The sequence below is a fragment of the Salmo trutta genome, chromosome 31 (genome assembly GCF_901001165.1).
Source record: "Salmo trutta chromosome 31, fSalTru1.1, whole genome shotgun sequence".
Taxonomy (NCBI): Eukaryota; Metazoa; Chordata; class Actinopteri; order Salmoniformes; family Salmonidae; genus Salmo; species Salmo trutta.
Genome location: NC_042987.1, coordinates 18,169,831 through 18,185,028, shown reverse-complemented (window position 1 = coordinate 18,185,028; position 15,198 = coordinate 18,169,831). Strand labels below are relative to the sequence as shown.

Here is a 15,198-nt window from a genome sequence, read left to right as displayed (position 1 = left end):
TTTGGAAGGCGGAACAGAATGCTTTTGGTGAAGATAAAGTTTAAGGTGATTAAGCTAGCTTACTCAGAATGGTCTGCATGGCATACATTATTGTTTGCGTTGGTATTCTGTCAGATTCTTGGTAAAGGAATTGCAGGTCAACATGCAGACATAACCTGTCAGACTGGCTATCCCTTACTTACCTCTCTGCGTGGAAGAGAAAAAAAAGTAAATATCAATGGAATAATGACAAAATGGCTGCCACGAATGGTATGTGTTACATCATCGGTCAAGTGGAAAAGACATCCGCCATCTTCTTTACTTAGTTATTATCACTGGTGGATGAGATGACTGGCCATTTAGCCTACCCAGGGTTGTGCCCTCTAGGGGGGGAGGGGAGGGGAGGGGAGAGGAGTGGTGGCTCGGTTGGGTTCTTCAGTGACTATGACTCGGGGAGAATGGAGCGGCGGGGGAGGGGGTGTATGAGGGAGGAGGTTGGGGTGGGTGTGTTACTCCCTCTTGTCCGCTGCTTTGGACTGCTCCCTCTCGATCATACAGCGACGCACAATGCTGTCGAAACTCCCCAGGTAGAACAGAGCGACGGTCCGGAACAGCCCCATGGTCACAATCTGCACAGAAGTCACATTAACATTATGAGCCCTAGTCACTATTCACAATCACCAGAGTTAGACAGGAACAGACAGTTTTGGGACAATCTATTATTATGTTATAATCATATAAAATATGACTTAATTCTATCTCTCTGGTTATAATAGATGTGTAATAGATACAAAATTGCTTTGGTAAGTTGATTGTTAAGGTTTAGTTAACACATGTTTACCAAAAGACCCCAGAGTAATATTCTGGGTGTTTGGTAATGGGACCGTGACAGTACCATTCCTGTACTGTTGTTACCTGCTGGAGGCCCTCTGTGATGGAGGTGACAGGTGACATTCCACAGGTGAGAGCCGAGAGCATGTAGCCGTCAGGCCCCACAGAGCTGTTGAAGTTCCCCTGCTGTAGGGGTCACAAAGACATGGCCGTCCGAAAAAAACGCTTCATCACACTTCTAGAGAGCAATTCTCTCTATGGTCCTGACTGGAAGGGATTGTACTGATAAAGCTTTTTGTGTTGGCCGAAGGCAGAGTAAATGTGATAGCGACAGTTGTTGAGAATGCAGTCTCTTACCACGGCATCCTTGACCACGGTTTTAGCAACCTGCTCCGGCTGAGTCACCCCAGACGTCTCGGAGATCAGCCTGGTCTCTAAAGGCTATGGAAGGACCAAGAGAGAAAATATAATGCGAGGCGACAGAGTAAAAGACTAAAGAAGAGAACATTTCCACTTGTTCATAAGGAGACTTACCTTTGTCCTATTCTCCTCTGCTAGTCCTGGTGTGTCAGTGTCAGGGGGGTAGGCAATTGTCACATAGATATTATATGGCTTCATCTGCATGGAGGAGTAGAGGAAAGAGTACATTCAATTAGCCACAAAGAGACCTTTTGGCCTCCAATGTGGGTAGGAGGAGGAACTATATACTACTCACTTCCATCTGCAAGGACTCAGCCAGACCACGAAGGGCAAACTTGGACGGGGAGTAGGCAGTGTAGCCAAACAGGCCGATCTGGCCAGCCTGGGAGGAGACAAACATGATGCGTCCCATCCTCCGCTCCTTCATAGTGGTGATTACGGCCCGTGTGGGATACACACTGCCCAGGTAGTTCACCTCCATCAGACTCTGTTATAGACAAGGGAAGGGTTAGGGTTATTCATGATGTATTATTATTAATAATAATAAAAGCTGAGCAATACCCATACTACTAACAATAGCCCTGCAATATGTTGTGTGTTATATTTCTGTGCAGTTTCCAGAGTAATAGCATTTCTCTGGAGGGAGGCCTAATGAATTCAGATCTTAACGAGGCCTGTGACCAGCAGTGGAATGCCAGGATGAGAAGGAGCTAGGCTAGCAGCACCAGCAAAGCCAGGCTCCTTCCAGGAATTGGAATGAAGCCCAATAAATATACTGAACAAAAATATAAATGCAACATGCAACAATTTCAACGATTTTACTGAGTCACAGTTCATATAAGGAAATCAGTCAATTGAAATAAATGAATTAGTCCCTAATCTATGGATTTCACATGACTGGGCAAGGGTGCAGCCATAGGTGAACCTGGGAGGGCATAGGCCCACCCACTGGAGAGCCAGGCTCAGCCAATCAGAGTTATTCACCACAAAAGGGCTTTATTACAGACAGAAACACTTCTGTTTCATCAGCTGTCGGGGTGGCTGGTCTCAGACGACCCCGCAGGTGAAGAAGCCGGATGTTGAGGTCCTGGGCTGGAGTGGTTACATGTGGTCTGCGGTAGTGAAGTCGGTTGGACGTACTGCCAAATTCTCTAAAATGACGTTGGAGGCGGCTTATGGTAGAGAAATGAATATTAAATTGTCTGGCAACAGCTTTGGTGCACATGCCTGCAGTCAGCATGCCAATTGCACACTCTCTCAAAACTTGAGACATTGTGTTGTGTGACAAAACAGCACAATTTAGAGTGGCCTTTTATTGTCCCCAGCACAAGGTGCACCTGTGTAATGATCACGCCGTTTAATCAGCTTCTTGATATGCCCCACCTGTCAGGTGGATGGATTATCTTGGCAACGGAGACATGCTCACTAACCGGGATGTAAACAAATTTGTTTTGAGAGAAATAAGCTTGTTGTGCGTATGGAACATTTCTGATAACTTTTATTTCAGCTCATGAAACATGGGACAAACACTTTACATGTTGAGTTTATATTTTGTTCAGTATACATTAGGATGTGAACAGCCACACACACAACCTCAATTTACCCTTGGTCATTATCTTAGTATTGTAACAATCCCTTCATGCACACACTTGTGAACACACACACGTACACACACAATCTAATTTTCCTTCGGTCATTATCTCTGAATCTGGACAATCCCTTGACTGTGAGAGAGCGAAGAAACCTGCCACCTCTTCAGCCTTGAGTTAAACCGCTCTCTCATTCTTCCACTGCAATCCAATCTGCTGCAGACCTAGACTGCATTCTCATCTAGCCTTTTGGTTTGCTAACTGCATCTTTAAACTAAAAGCTGAACCCTTGATCCCACCTTCAGACACACATCAAACCCATTGACTCTTCAATCTGGGAATCTAAAGTCTTGTCTCATTGCCTATTCAGACATCAATTGTTTTCTGAAGCACATACTGTAGGTGTTTGGTTTCTGTGTTCACCCTTCCAGCCCTGTCTGTCTGTTCCCCTGGTTAGTTACAGTAGCCTCCCCAACCTGCTAGTTACCTACTCACTCTGAAGCGCTCCACCTCCACCTCCTCAAACTTCCCAGAGAAGGACGTCCCAGCACAGTTCACCAGCATGTCCACCGGACCAAGCTTCTCTTGACACTAAATGGATATCAAATTACATTGACATTGTCATTTGCAAATAATTATACAAAAGTTGAAATCACCAAAGTTCCCTCAAATTATTTTCTGTAACTGAGCAAATTTCAGGTCTGCTGAGCGCAAACTTGAACCTTGAAAATTCGGTGCAACTTTTGGTACACGTTTACTGTGAACAATGAGGCTGTACCTGCTTTAAGTTACAGTTATAACAGTGGCCAAGTAGGCTACTGTAGCTATTTGATCATAATGTAGGCCTACCAGACTGGCCTACCATCAAAACAATGGAGAAAATGCATCCCATAACATTTTAACATGGAAATAGCTGTTCTATCCTTCAGCGTACAGTAGCAGCCAATGTGTTGTGTTCAATGTAGGCCTACATTCCATGAGACTTTTGAAAAAATCCTGCAGGGCTTATCCACTTGTCCTTCAGACCAGGTGACTGAAAATGTTGTGTCGTTTAATGCAAGAAACCACTTTATAAAATACATTCATTATTATTTCCATACCATTATTACAGAGAATCAGACAAATGATTCTACCCTCTGCCTATTGGTTACTTAGCTTATTCAAGACTGTCTCAAAATACAACACTACCCTTTTAGACAGAAAAATAATTATTTACTTGACATCTTTACCTGACTTTACCTGCATGTGTTTTGTGCCCTTGTAGGAAGCAACCACTCCCCCATTGCTGACTAGAAATTAGCTATAACTGGGATAATAACTCACTTACTAAAAAATAATATGAACAAAATGTGCACACGTGGCTAAATGCAGCTCGCTTTGATCTCAAAACAAGTGCATCTACTTGCGAACACTCATGCTGTGAACACAGTCCAGTTCAAAGTGAATGGCACAGATCCACATATGGCAATGGTCTATTTGCATATAGGGATACGGCATCTCTGGTTATGGCCCACCGGATTGGTAGAGTATAGGTTGTGCCTGTCAATGCAATAGAATCCTACTCCAATGTGCTCTGCCTACAAGAAAATCTCTTGCATAGTTAGCTGTGTTTCGGTATGTTGCATTTAAAGTGTCTGATATTACGTTGATTGGAACCCAATTCTCACAGTAGAGGGAAACATTGATAGTGTTAACTAAAAGGTAAAACCTAGAAGGTTGAGTGAAGTTCAATCACGTGCTTCTCTGCGTGGGCTGATATTTCCTCTCCGAAGCAGTCCCGGGAGAGCTGTGCTCCTGCGAACAACTTAGAGGGAACATTGCCTATCACTTGTGATTTACCTGCTTAATCACACTTTCCACCTGTCCGTAGTCCTTGGACACGTCAACTGATATGCAGAGCACAACCTGAGTGGAAGAGGAATAAGAATACCAAAACAGTCAGTGCTCGTGTAAGAAGTTGCTAATGTGATAATTTGGGTCAATATTTTATAATTTACTTGCATCCAAAAAAAGCTACAAAAAAAGAGCATTGTCTTTCTTCTTCCAGGTTGTACTAAAACACGTAGCTACGTAATACATACCTGCTTGTCATTAATCGCACATTTCTCTACTTCTTTTTTCGCTTGAACCAATTTACTCTAAAGAAAAAGACAGAAGGCTTGATAAATGTGCTGTCTGGGTGAAGAACAGGGCAAAAGAGTCAAGGACATTGATGTTTTGTTTATTTCTGCTAACCTCGTCTCTTGCCACTAGTGTGATGAAGGCTCCTTGTCTGTAGCACTCCATAGCAATGCTTTTCCCTATTCCACTGGAGCCTCCAGTGACCTGCAGGTTAAGAGGTGGTAGGTGAGAGAGGAGGGGCATTCCTTCTAAAGTTAAATACAAGGGCTGTGCCCTGGGGGTCAAAGTCCAACATATATAGGTAATTATAAACTGGGTGGTTTGAACCCTGAATGATGACAGCTGTGGTATATCAGACTGTTATACCATGGGTATGACAGCACATGTATTTGTACTGCTCTAGTTACGCTGGTAACCAGTTTATAATAGCAATAAGGCACCTCGGGGGTTTGTGTTATATGGCCAATATACTATACCCTCTCGTGCCTTATTGCTTAATTATAATGTGACTTTTGCAAGTTAGTACATGTGTTTCTTTTACACAAATGTCCTGGTTTTGACTAGCTTTGACTACCTACAGAAGCAAACCACAGATGCCAGTATTGAAATACTAGTTTTCACTTCTAACTAGAAAACTGATGTGTTACTATCTCAATTCATTGCCGTAGACGAGATGTGTGATCTGTTGCGTGCACGCGCAGTTTCTTAGGAAATATATTCACCTGCAACACCTACCGTGCAATGGTTACAACAATGTTCACTTACCACGACGTGGGCCCCATTTAATTTGAGAGGTTTTGGGCTAATCAAAGGGGATATCATATACAACAGCAACACGAAGGCAACGATGAATGCAGCAACGACTAGGAGCATGATAAAAGGCAAAAGGAGCCACCAGGAATTGAAGAAAAGCCAATCCGTGATCGTTGAACTCAACCCTTCCTCATAGGACATGGGTGAAACTGCCAGTTTGGTTAGCTTGGTAGCTAACGTTCGCTTTTGGACTCAGTAGGAGCGAATCGCGGGGGCTGGTCAAAGGGGTGGCGATGAAACACAGAGGAGGAGTTTTCTAGCAGTATATTTGGCAGCGAGTCAGAAGCATTTCTCCTAAGACCAATTGCTGTGGTAGACCCACTGAGTTACAAGGTGGATATTGCACTCTGTTCCTGCCTAGCTGCAACATGAACCAAAAACAAATCGACCGCTGTAAAACAGGTAAGAGTAACAAAGTACTTCCGGGTCGCGGATTTTTTTGAACATTTTTAAAACAAGATTTTCTTCCTGTATGCTTTGTAAATGCACAGTACGTTGTGACGCAGTAAAATGGGAGTTCAAACTCAGCAGTATTTCTAGGTTCAAAATCCACAACGTTTAGACTCAGAGGACCGTCTCTGCGCATTTTGCGGCCCAGAAAGAGTGGCCAATCAGCTTAAATCCAGTCGTTTTTTTTTCATGTTGGACATGCATATTACACCCTACACCATTTTCAGTACGTTGTGTCACTTCTTGTTTCCAAATCCACAGTTCTGTGGGTTTTATGCTGGACAACAACCCAAAAAGTTGTATTGCCGCCACCGACTGGACGGGTTAAAACTAAAACAAGGTAAAAGGAAAATCCATACGTGATAGTGAAACTAACTTTATCCACCCAAATAGCAATAGTACTACATTGACAAAACAAAACTCCGTCTTCCTTCTTTCAATTCTCCAAATCTCGCTTCTCGGGCTCTACGACTTGTGATAATATTCCATGTAACTGCTTCGCAGAGAAATCTTTCAGCACCAGGCTCCGCTCTCACAATGATATCTATCTACCTGGACCTTCTCACCACCTTGGCAGTAGCATTTATCACCATAGCTATAAAGGCCACAAAGTCCACCTTAACCTTTAAAATGTCAGGGTCCTGTTGGTGAAGGCCTACACCACCATGGACTCGTCAAGTGCACCATTCACACCATCAAGCCTTTTAACAGCTGCTGCATATGATATGCTCTGGATAGACTTTGGCCACCTTATTCTCTTTCACCCTTATGGGGCATTTGAAAAATGTGGCTTCATGGTTCCCATCACAATTGCAACATGTCACTTTCATAACACATAATGTGATCTTTTCCACAAGTTGAACATCTCGGCTTCTCCCTTCTGCAAACACTTGAAACATGAGCAAAAGCTTTACAAATATCACACTGCATTGGTCTTGGGATAAATGCTCTGACTCTGTAGTTAATATACCTTAACTGCATTTGAGTAGGGAGAGACTCCATACCAAAAAACAAAAGAACAGATACTCTTCACTCCAGGAATATTTTTCATTTCTTCAACATCTATTTCCCATGAGACACTCCAGATATAACCCCCTTGAGGAGTGCCCTGTTTCTAAGAAACACACACGACACTTCAAACTTATTAAATCGGGTGAGATGCAACACACGTTTCTTTCTGATCCTCAGAAGCACAACAAATCTAAACCAGCCTGCCTCTCTTCATCCTAACACCCTTCACTCTACCTAGCACTCTGTCCACCAGTATGGCTATCTCAAATGGATTCCTCAGATCAGTAATTCGATCATCTGCTCCTCATTTACAAACCGTACTCCTACAAGATATGAAGTGACATTATCATCACCGTACTCTACTTTTCTCTGTTTTCCTTTCTTTTTTACAATATTCCAATGCTCCTTGATTCTACCGCCATTAGAATCCACTTCATCATCCACTTCCGGCATCTTTCTGAATAGACGCGTTGTCTAAAATCCCAAATCCACAGTTTATACCTAGAGGAACGTCACTGCTCATTTTGCGGCCCTTAACCTGTCTGGGATAGGGGGCAGTATTTTCACGGCCGGATGAAAAACGTATTTAACCAATTTAAACAGGTTACTACTCTGGCCCAGACACTAGAATGTGCATATTTTGGATAGAAAACACTCTGAAGTTTCTAAAACTGTTTGAATGGTGTCTGTGAGTATAACAGACACCATTCAACTGATGCTGATATAATTGTGTTTTCTGAAACCTGGCTCAGCAAGTCTGTTCTTGATACGGATATTTGTATAACTGGTTACAATGTTTATCGCACTGATCGGGTTAAGAAAGGTGGGGGTGTGGCTATATATGTAAAAACGAAATTCCCTGTAAGTGTGGCAAAGTCTGAAACTATTTGTAAACAGTTGGAATTTCTTGCTTTAAATATTGAGGTTTCTAAGGGTCTTTCTATAACTGTGATTGGCTGTTATAGACCCCCCTCTGCTCTCGGTGATGCATTTTCTTCTTTGACGCGCCTCATGTCTAAACTTCTTTACAGTGAAATGATTTTGATTGGTGATCTCAACTGGTGTTGGTTAATGCCGCGGTGTCTGATGATTTAAAAATGTTTTGTAATTCTATGAATCTTACCCAGTTGATTAACTCACCCACTCGCCCTAATCTAAAATGGCCAGATAAATCTACCCTGATTGATTTGATATTGACAAATGTTCCACATAAATATTCTGCGGTTGGTGTTTTTTGTAATGATTTAAGTGACCATTGTGCTGTTGTTGCTATTAGAAATACTAAGATTTCTAAGTCTAACCCGTGTTTTATTCGTAAGAGAAATCTGAAGTGTTTCATTGAGCAGGCTTTCTTTCATGATTTGTTTTATTTTGACTGGAGCAAGATTGAGCTTATCCCTGATGTGGAAACTGCCTGGAAATTCTTTCATGATGGTTTTCTCCAAATAGTAAACAGACATGCTCCATTCCGCAGGTTCAGGGTTAAAGGGAGGGATAATCCATGGTTTTCGTCTGACTTTTCTTGCATTGTTCACGACCGTAATCTAGCCTGGGCTAAAGCAAGGAAATCGTGTTCTGATGCTGATTGGCTTGTTTTTTTAGGCAGTTACGAAACAAGTGTTCTTCTCTTCTCAGGAAGGCCAAGTCTGAATATTTTATGTCTGTTACCACTGATAACCTGAATGACCCTAGAAAGTTTTGGAAGGCTATTAAGTCTATGTCTGGTAACAGTAATGTTAATGAATTACCGTCATGTGTATTGAAGGACTCTGTTGCTGTATATGACAACTGAAATGCTGAATTGTTTCAATGAGCACTTTGTATCATCTGGTAGACTGTTTGATTCAGTGTCCTCTGTCTCTGTACAACCTTGTGTTGATGAACCAGTGAGAGCTGGTCAAACTTTTAGCTTTTTGCCATTCTCAGTGCAGGTGGTACATAAAGCCCTGAAATCCTTAGATCAGAGAAAGCCTGCATGTCCTGATCTTTTGGATCCCTGCTTTTTAAATCTGGCAGCTGATTTCATAGCTGAACCACTTACATATCTGTTTAATCTAACCCTGGAATGTAATGAAATTCCAAAGATCTGGAAATCAGCATTTGTCCTGCCACTTTTAAAAGGGGGAGATCCAACTCTTTTAAATAATTATAGGCCAATCTCAAAGCTGTCACTCCTGGTGAAAATACTTGAAACCCTTGTGAGTGACCAGCTAAAAGAGTTTTTATATACTAACTCTATTTTATCAATGTACCAATCGGCTTTCAGGAAGAAGCATAGCACAATTACAGCAGCCATGAAGGTTTTAAATGATATCACTGAAGCTCTTGACATAAAACAGCATTGTGTCTCACTTTTTATTGATCTCTCTAAGGCTTTTGATGCAGTTGATCATGCTATACTAAGGCAGAGATTGTCGAGTGTAGGTCTTTCAGAGCATGCAGTTGCATGGTTTGTTAACTATCTGTCTGATAGAACTCAGTGCACTCAATTTGATGGGCTTAGGTCTGTTAAATTGTCTGTCTTAAATGGTGTGCCCCAAGGCTCTGTACTTTGTCCTCTCTTATTCACTATTTATATAAATAATTTAGACAAAAATGTCCAATGCACAACTTCATTTTTATGCTGATGATACTGTTATTTACTGTTGTGCTTCGTCTCTTACAAAAGCTTTTCAGAACTTGCAAACTGTTTTTAATACTGTTCAACATACCTTGTCTCAATTGAAGCTTATCCTCAATACTGACAAAACTAAACTACTGGTGTTTTCTAAAGCAAGAAATAGACCTCTGAACCTTTCACCTATTACTACCTGTCAGGGCAAGGAGATTGAGGTTGTAACCTCATATAAATATCTTGGAATTTTGATTGATGATGGCCTCTCTTTTAAAATGCATATTCAACAACTTACAAAAAAATTGAAGCTGAAATTAGGATTTTATTTTAGGAATAAGGCTTGTTTTTCTTTTGAAGCCAGGAGGCTAGTATCAGCTACATTTATGCCTTTACTAGACTATGGGGATATTTTATATATGAATGCTTCCACTCAGTGTTTGAGATCAATTGACACCCTTTACCATGGCACTTTGAGATTTATTTTAAATTGCAAAACCCTTACGCACCACTGCACTTTGTATACCAGGGTTGGCTGGCCTTCTCTAGTCACTCGTAGGCTCAGTCACTGGTATACTTTTATTTACAAAGCCATTTTGGGTTTACTACCTTTTTATTTGGGCATTTTTATTGTTCAGAAATGTGGTGGGTACTCTATTCGTTCGCGGGACTTTATCTTGCTAACTGTTCCAAATGTCCGAACTGAATTTGGTAAAAGGGCTTTTATGTACTCTGCGCCATCGTCTTGGAATGCCTTACAAAATACTTTTAAACTGGAAGAACTTGTCCCGATTTGTATTTTTAAATCACTGATGAATGATCTTGAGACTGATTCCCTGACATGTCAATGTTTTTAATTTGCCGTTTTTGATTTTGTTATTCTTTGTTAATTCTATGGTTTTTACTAGATTACTTGTAGTTTTTCATGTTGTTTGTCTGTAATTTTTGTAATGACTTGGCGCTGCCCATCTTGGCCAGGACGCTCTTGAAAAAGAGATTTTAAATCTCAATGAGCCCTTCCTGGTTAAATAAAGGTTAAATAAATAAATAAAGTATGGCATGCAAAAACCTGAGAAAATTCCAAGCAGGAAGTGGAAAGTCTGAGAATTGAAGTTCTTTTGATTCTCTATCGAAGTTACAGTGTCTGTGGGGGATGTTGCACTTCCTAAGGCTTCCATTGGCTGTCTAAAGCCTTCAGAAAGTGGTTTGAGCATTTTCCTGTCACTGGGCAAATAATAGGAGCTCATTCACTGAGTGGTCTGCCTGGCAACAAAGGGATTGGATATGCGCAGTCACGCGAGCACGCCATTCCTTCTTTTTCTTCTTGAATGAATATGCTATTGTCCGGTTGGAATATTATCGCAATTTTACGTAAAAAATACCATAAAGATTGATTTTAAACAACGTTTGACATGCTTCTAAGTACGGTAATGGAACATTTTGACTTTTTGTTCCGCGCTCGTGCGTTATGCCTTTGGATAAGTGATCTGTACGCATGAACAAAACGGAGGTATTTGTACATAAATATGGATTATTTCGAACAAAAACAACATTTCATGTGGAAGTAGCAGTCCTGGGAGTGCATTCTGACAAAGATCAGCAAAGGTAAGAGAATATTTCTAATACTAATTCTGAGTTTAGGTTGCCCCGAACTTGGCGGGTGTGATGGCTGAGCTATGTACTCAGAATATTGAAAAATTAGCTTTCTCCGTAAAGCTATTTTAAAATCTGACACAGCGGTTGCATCCAGGGGTAGTCTATCTATAATTCTTAAAATAATTGTTATATATTTTGTCAACGTTTATGATGAGTATTTTTGTAAATTGATGTGCACATTCACCGGACGTTTTGGTGGGAATACATTTTCTGAACATCACGCGCCAATGTAAAATGCTGTTTTTGGATATAAATATGAACTTTATCGAACAAAACATACATGTATTGTGTGACATAATGTCCTAGGAGTGTCATCTGATGAAGATCGTCAAAGGTTAGTGCTTCATTTAGCTGTGTTTTGGGTTTTATTGACACATGTCCTTGCTTGGAAAATGGCTGTGTGATTATTTTTGTCTATGTACTTTCCTAACATAATCTGTTTTGCTTTCGCTGTAAAGCCTTTTTGAAATCGGACAATGTGGTTAGATTAACGACAAGTTTCTCTTTAAAATGGTGTAAAATTAAAATAGTTGTATGTTTGTGAAAGTTGAACTATGACATTTTGTTGTTTTTCAATTTGCCGCCCTGATATTTCACTGGCTGTGTCCCGCAGGTGCTAGCCCATAGAAGTTAAAGAGTGGTCAATCAGCTTAAATCCAATTTTTTTTTTTTTTAAATTGCACATACATATTGCACCATACACAATTTCCTGTACATTGTCACAGTAAAAGTGGGGTCCATTGTACTCGAGAGCACTTGTAGTTTCCAATTCCACAAAGTTTACACTCCGAGGAGCATCTCTGCTCATTCTACAAACAAACAATGTTTATTCAAAAAGTGAAGATGCAATTTGGTTAAAAAACTTTTAAAAAACGTATTCATAAGTGAATTAATCAATTACTTTCGTGAAATTGATCATCAATATTAACATTTTCAAATGATATGCATTATCCTATTCATCTCATGGGCTGAGTGAACCCACTGGGCATAACCTGGTTGAATCAGGTTGTGAATGAACATTGTTTCCACGTCATTTAAAGAAGAAAATATATTGGATGATTGTGGTGATGGTAGCCTGTAGGAACATGATCTTACTAGGCTACTGCCTCACATTTTATTAGTCTAGCAAAACACTTGACCTGATGCACGTAAGGCTGGCATATTTAAACGTATAAAGTCTGTAGCATTCTCATCATTAGGATAATGTAGGTCATTTACAGGTATGCCAGTCTAAAATAGTTAATATATTGTTTCATAATAAAGATATAGTCCTGAATTAGTAATTCAGCAGAGTTATTGCGACAGTACGAAAGTGCAGACTGGACCCTGGTTTTATGGACACAAACAATAAATCGTTTTTCCTGTACAGTGCCATATTGTAACGTGTACGCTAGGAATTGCGAAGCAAGTACAGGGAGTGAATTATTGAATAATACATGAACAAAACAAGAAACACAAAAAGCGTACAGACATAAAACACGAACAGGGTAAATAAGGACTGGGGAAGGAACCAACGGGAGTGACAGATATAGGGAAGGTTATCAAGAAGGTGAAGAAGTCCAGTTGAGTCTGGGGCGCTGGTGTGTGTAACAATGGTGACAGGTGTGCGCAATAATCAGCAGCCTGGTGACCTAGAGCGGCGGTGAGGGGGTATACGTGACACATATAGTGTCCAGGCACTCCACCTTAAGCTATTTGACCATAGAAGTCCAGCAACACTTCCTATAACCTAGTTTTTCGTTCTAACTAATCTGCTTTGTACAGATAATTGTGTATGTTGCAATATGCATGTCCAATATGAAAAACATACTGCGACACAATGTACAGGAAATTATGTATGGTGCAATATGTACAGTGCATTTGTAAAGTATACAGACCCATTTACTTTTTCCACATTTCGTTATGGTACAGCCTTATTCTAAAATGTATTAAATTAAAACATTTCCTCATCAATCTACACACAACAACCCATAATGACAACCCCCCCCCCCCAACAATTTGGGAAATGTTTTCATATTGTAAATAAGGTCTTTTTTTATTTTTATTAAGTATTCAGACCATTTGCTACGAGATTTGAAATTAAACTCAGGTGCATCTTGTTTCCATTGATCATCCTTGAGATGTTTCTACAACTTGGAGTCCACCTGTGGTAAATTCAATTGATTGGAGATGATTTGGAAAGGCACACACCTGTCTATATAAGGTTCCACAGTTAACAGTGCATGTCAGAGCAAAAACCAAGCCATGAGATCGAAGGAATTGTCCATAGAGGTCCGAGACAGGATTGTGTCGCGGCACAGATCTGGGGAAGGGTACCAAAACATTTCTGCAGCATTGAAGGTCCCCAAGAACACGCTTGTAGCGTCATACCCAAGAAGACTCCAGGTTGTAATCGCTGCCAAAGGTGTTTCAACAAAGTACTGAGTAAAGGGTCTGAATACTTATGTAAATGTGACTTCTGTAGCTTTGTCATTGTATTGTGTGTAGATTGGTGAGGGGAAAACATGTATTTAATCCATTTTAGAATGAGGCTGTAACGTATGATAGCAGCGCAGGCTATGTTATGTGTGATATTGTGAGGTGCTATACAAATTTGACAGTGGCAAAACGGGGACTTCAAATAGGCCTATCGCATGTCAAGGGAACTGTAGCCTACTGTTCAGATGGGTTGAATGGAAACTGAAATCTGGACACTGATTATGTCTAACCTCTCTCACATAGCCTTTAATATTAAAGGCTAACTTCTTGATGCAAATTTCTTGCAGTAAAATAAGAATAATACACCAAATCTAGGCTCCATTTTGGAACGCCTGAGAGATAGGGGGATGAGTAGACACATTCAGTGGGTTGATCATTAGGAGGAGCAGGGGTCAATAAGCTGTCATTGCATACTTTAGAAACACAATTATCCAAACATAAACCTTACGAGGCAAACCGATCACAAGGTGGGGGCTTGTTTTGCAAATTCATTGTCAGTATTACACATTCTTCTGCTTTCCATCAGACACTGAGCTTATTTGACCTTTTAGCAGGACAATAACCTAAAACGAGGCCAAATCTACACTGGAGTTGCTTACCAAGAAGACTGTGAATGTTCCTGACTGGTCGAGTTAAATTTGACTTAAATCTATGGCAAGACATAAATCATTTGACAGAGCTTAAAACATTTTCAAAATAATAATAATGGGAAGATTTTGCACAATCCAGGTGTGGAAAGCTCTGAGACTTACCCAGAAAGACTCACAGCTGTCATTGCTGCCAAAGGAGCTTCTATAAGGTATTGACTCAGGGGTGTGAAGAATCATATAAATGAGCTATTTCTCTATTTAATTTCTAATACATTTGAAAAAATTTCTAAAAACATGTTTTCACTTTGTCATTGTAGAGTTGTGTTTAGATGGGTGGTAAAAACATCTATTTCATCCATTTTGAATTCAGGCTGGGGGCGGCAGGTAGTCTAGTGGTTAGAGCATTAACTAGTAACCACAAGGTTGCAAGATTAAATCCCTGAGCTGACAAGGTAAAAATCTGTTGTTCTGCCTCTGAACAAGGCAGTTAACCCACTGTTCCTAGGCCGTTATTGAAAATAAGAATTTGTTCTTAACTGACTTGCCTAGTTAAATAAAAGGTAAAAAAAATAAAAGTGGATTAAGTCAAGGGGTATGAATACTTTCTGAAGGCCCTGTATCTATATGCTCATTTGGAAGACTGGGTTTG

At 40.5% G+C, this 15,198-nt stretch overlaps 1 protein-coding gene and 1 long non-coding RNA gene across 2 annotated transcripts; one reads left to right on the top strand and one right to left on the bottom strand.

The window, feature by feature from the left end:
- Positions 1-90: 90 nt before the first annotated feature.
- On the bottom strand, positions 91-6,139 carry LOC115169667 (3-ketodihydrosphingosine reductase). Its single transcript, XM_029725528.1, has 10 exons — positions 5,706-6,139; positions 5,055-5,144; positions 4,901-4,957; positions 4,659-4,724; positions 3,315-3,410; positions 1,526-1,717; positions 1,345-1,428; positions 1,168-1,251; positions 895-996; positions 91-608 (listed from the first exon to the last, which is right to left on the bottom strand). The coding sequence occupies exons 1-10, from the start codon at positions 5,892-5,894 to the stop codon at positions 489-491; spliced, it is 1,080 nt and encodes a 359-aa protein (XP_029581388.1). The 5' UTR covers positions 5,895-6,139; the 3' UTR covers positions 91-488.
- On the top strand, positions 6,072-7,219 carry LOC115169668 (uncharacterized). Its single transcript, XR_003870899.1, has 2 exons — positions 6,072-6,155; positions 6,465-7,219. It is a non-coding gene; the product is annotated as an uncharacterized LOC115169668 (long non-coding RNA).
- Positions 7,220-15,198: the final 7,979 nt, after the last annotated feature.

What these genes read in the sequence shown, in the direction of transcription:
- LOC115169667 (XM_029725528.1), bottom strand. Translation starts at nt 5,894, where the DNA reads ATGTCCTATGAGGAAGGGTTGAGTTCAACGATCACGGATTGGCTTTTC. An exon ending in GTGCGATTAATGACAAGCAG is followed by an intron (nt 4,725 to 4,900) that starts GTATGTATTACG and finishes TCTTCCACTCAG; the next exon opens with GTTGTGCTCTGCATATCAGT. An exon ending in TCACAGAGGGCCTCCAGCAG is followed by an intron (nt 609 to 894) that starts GTAACAACAGTA and finishes ACTTCTGTGCAG; the next exon opens with ATTGTGACCATGGGGCTGTT.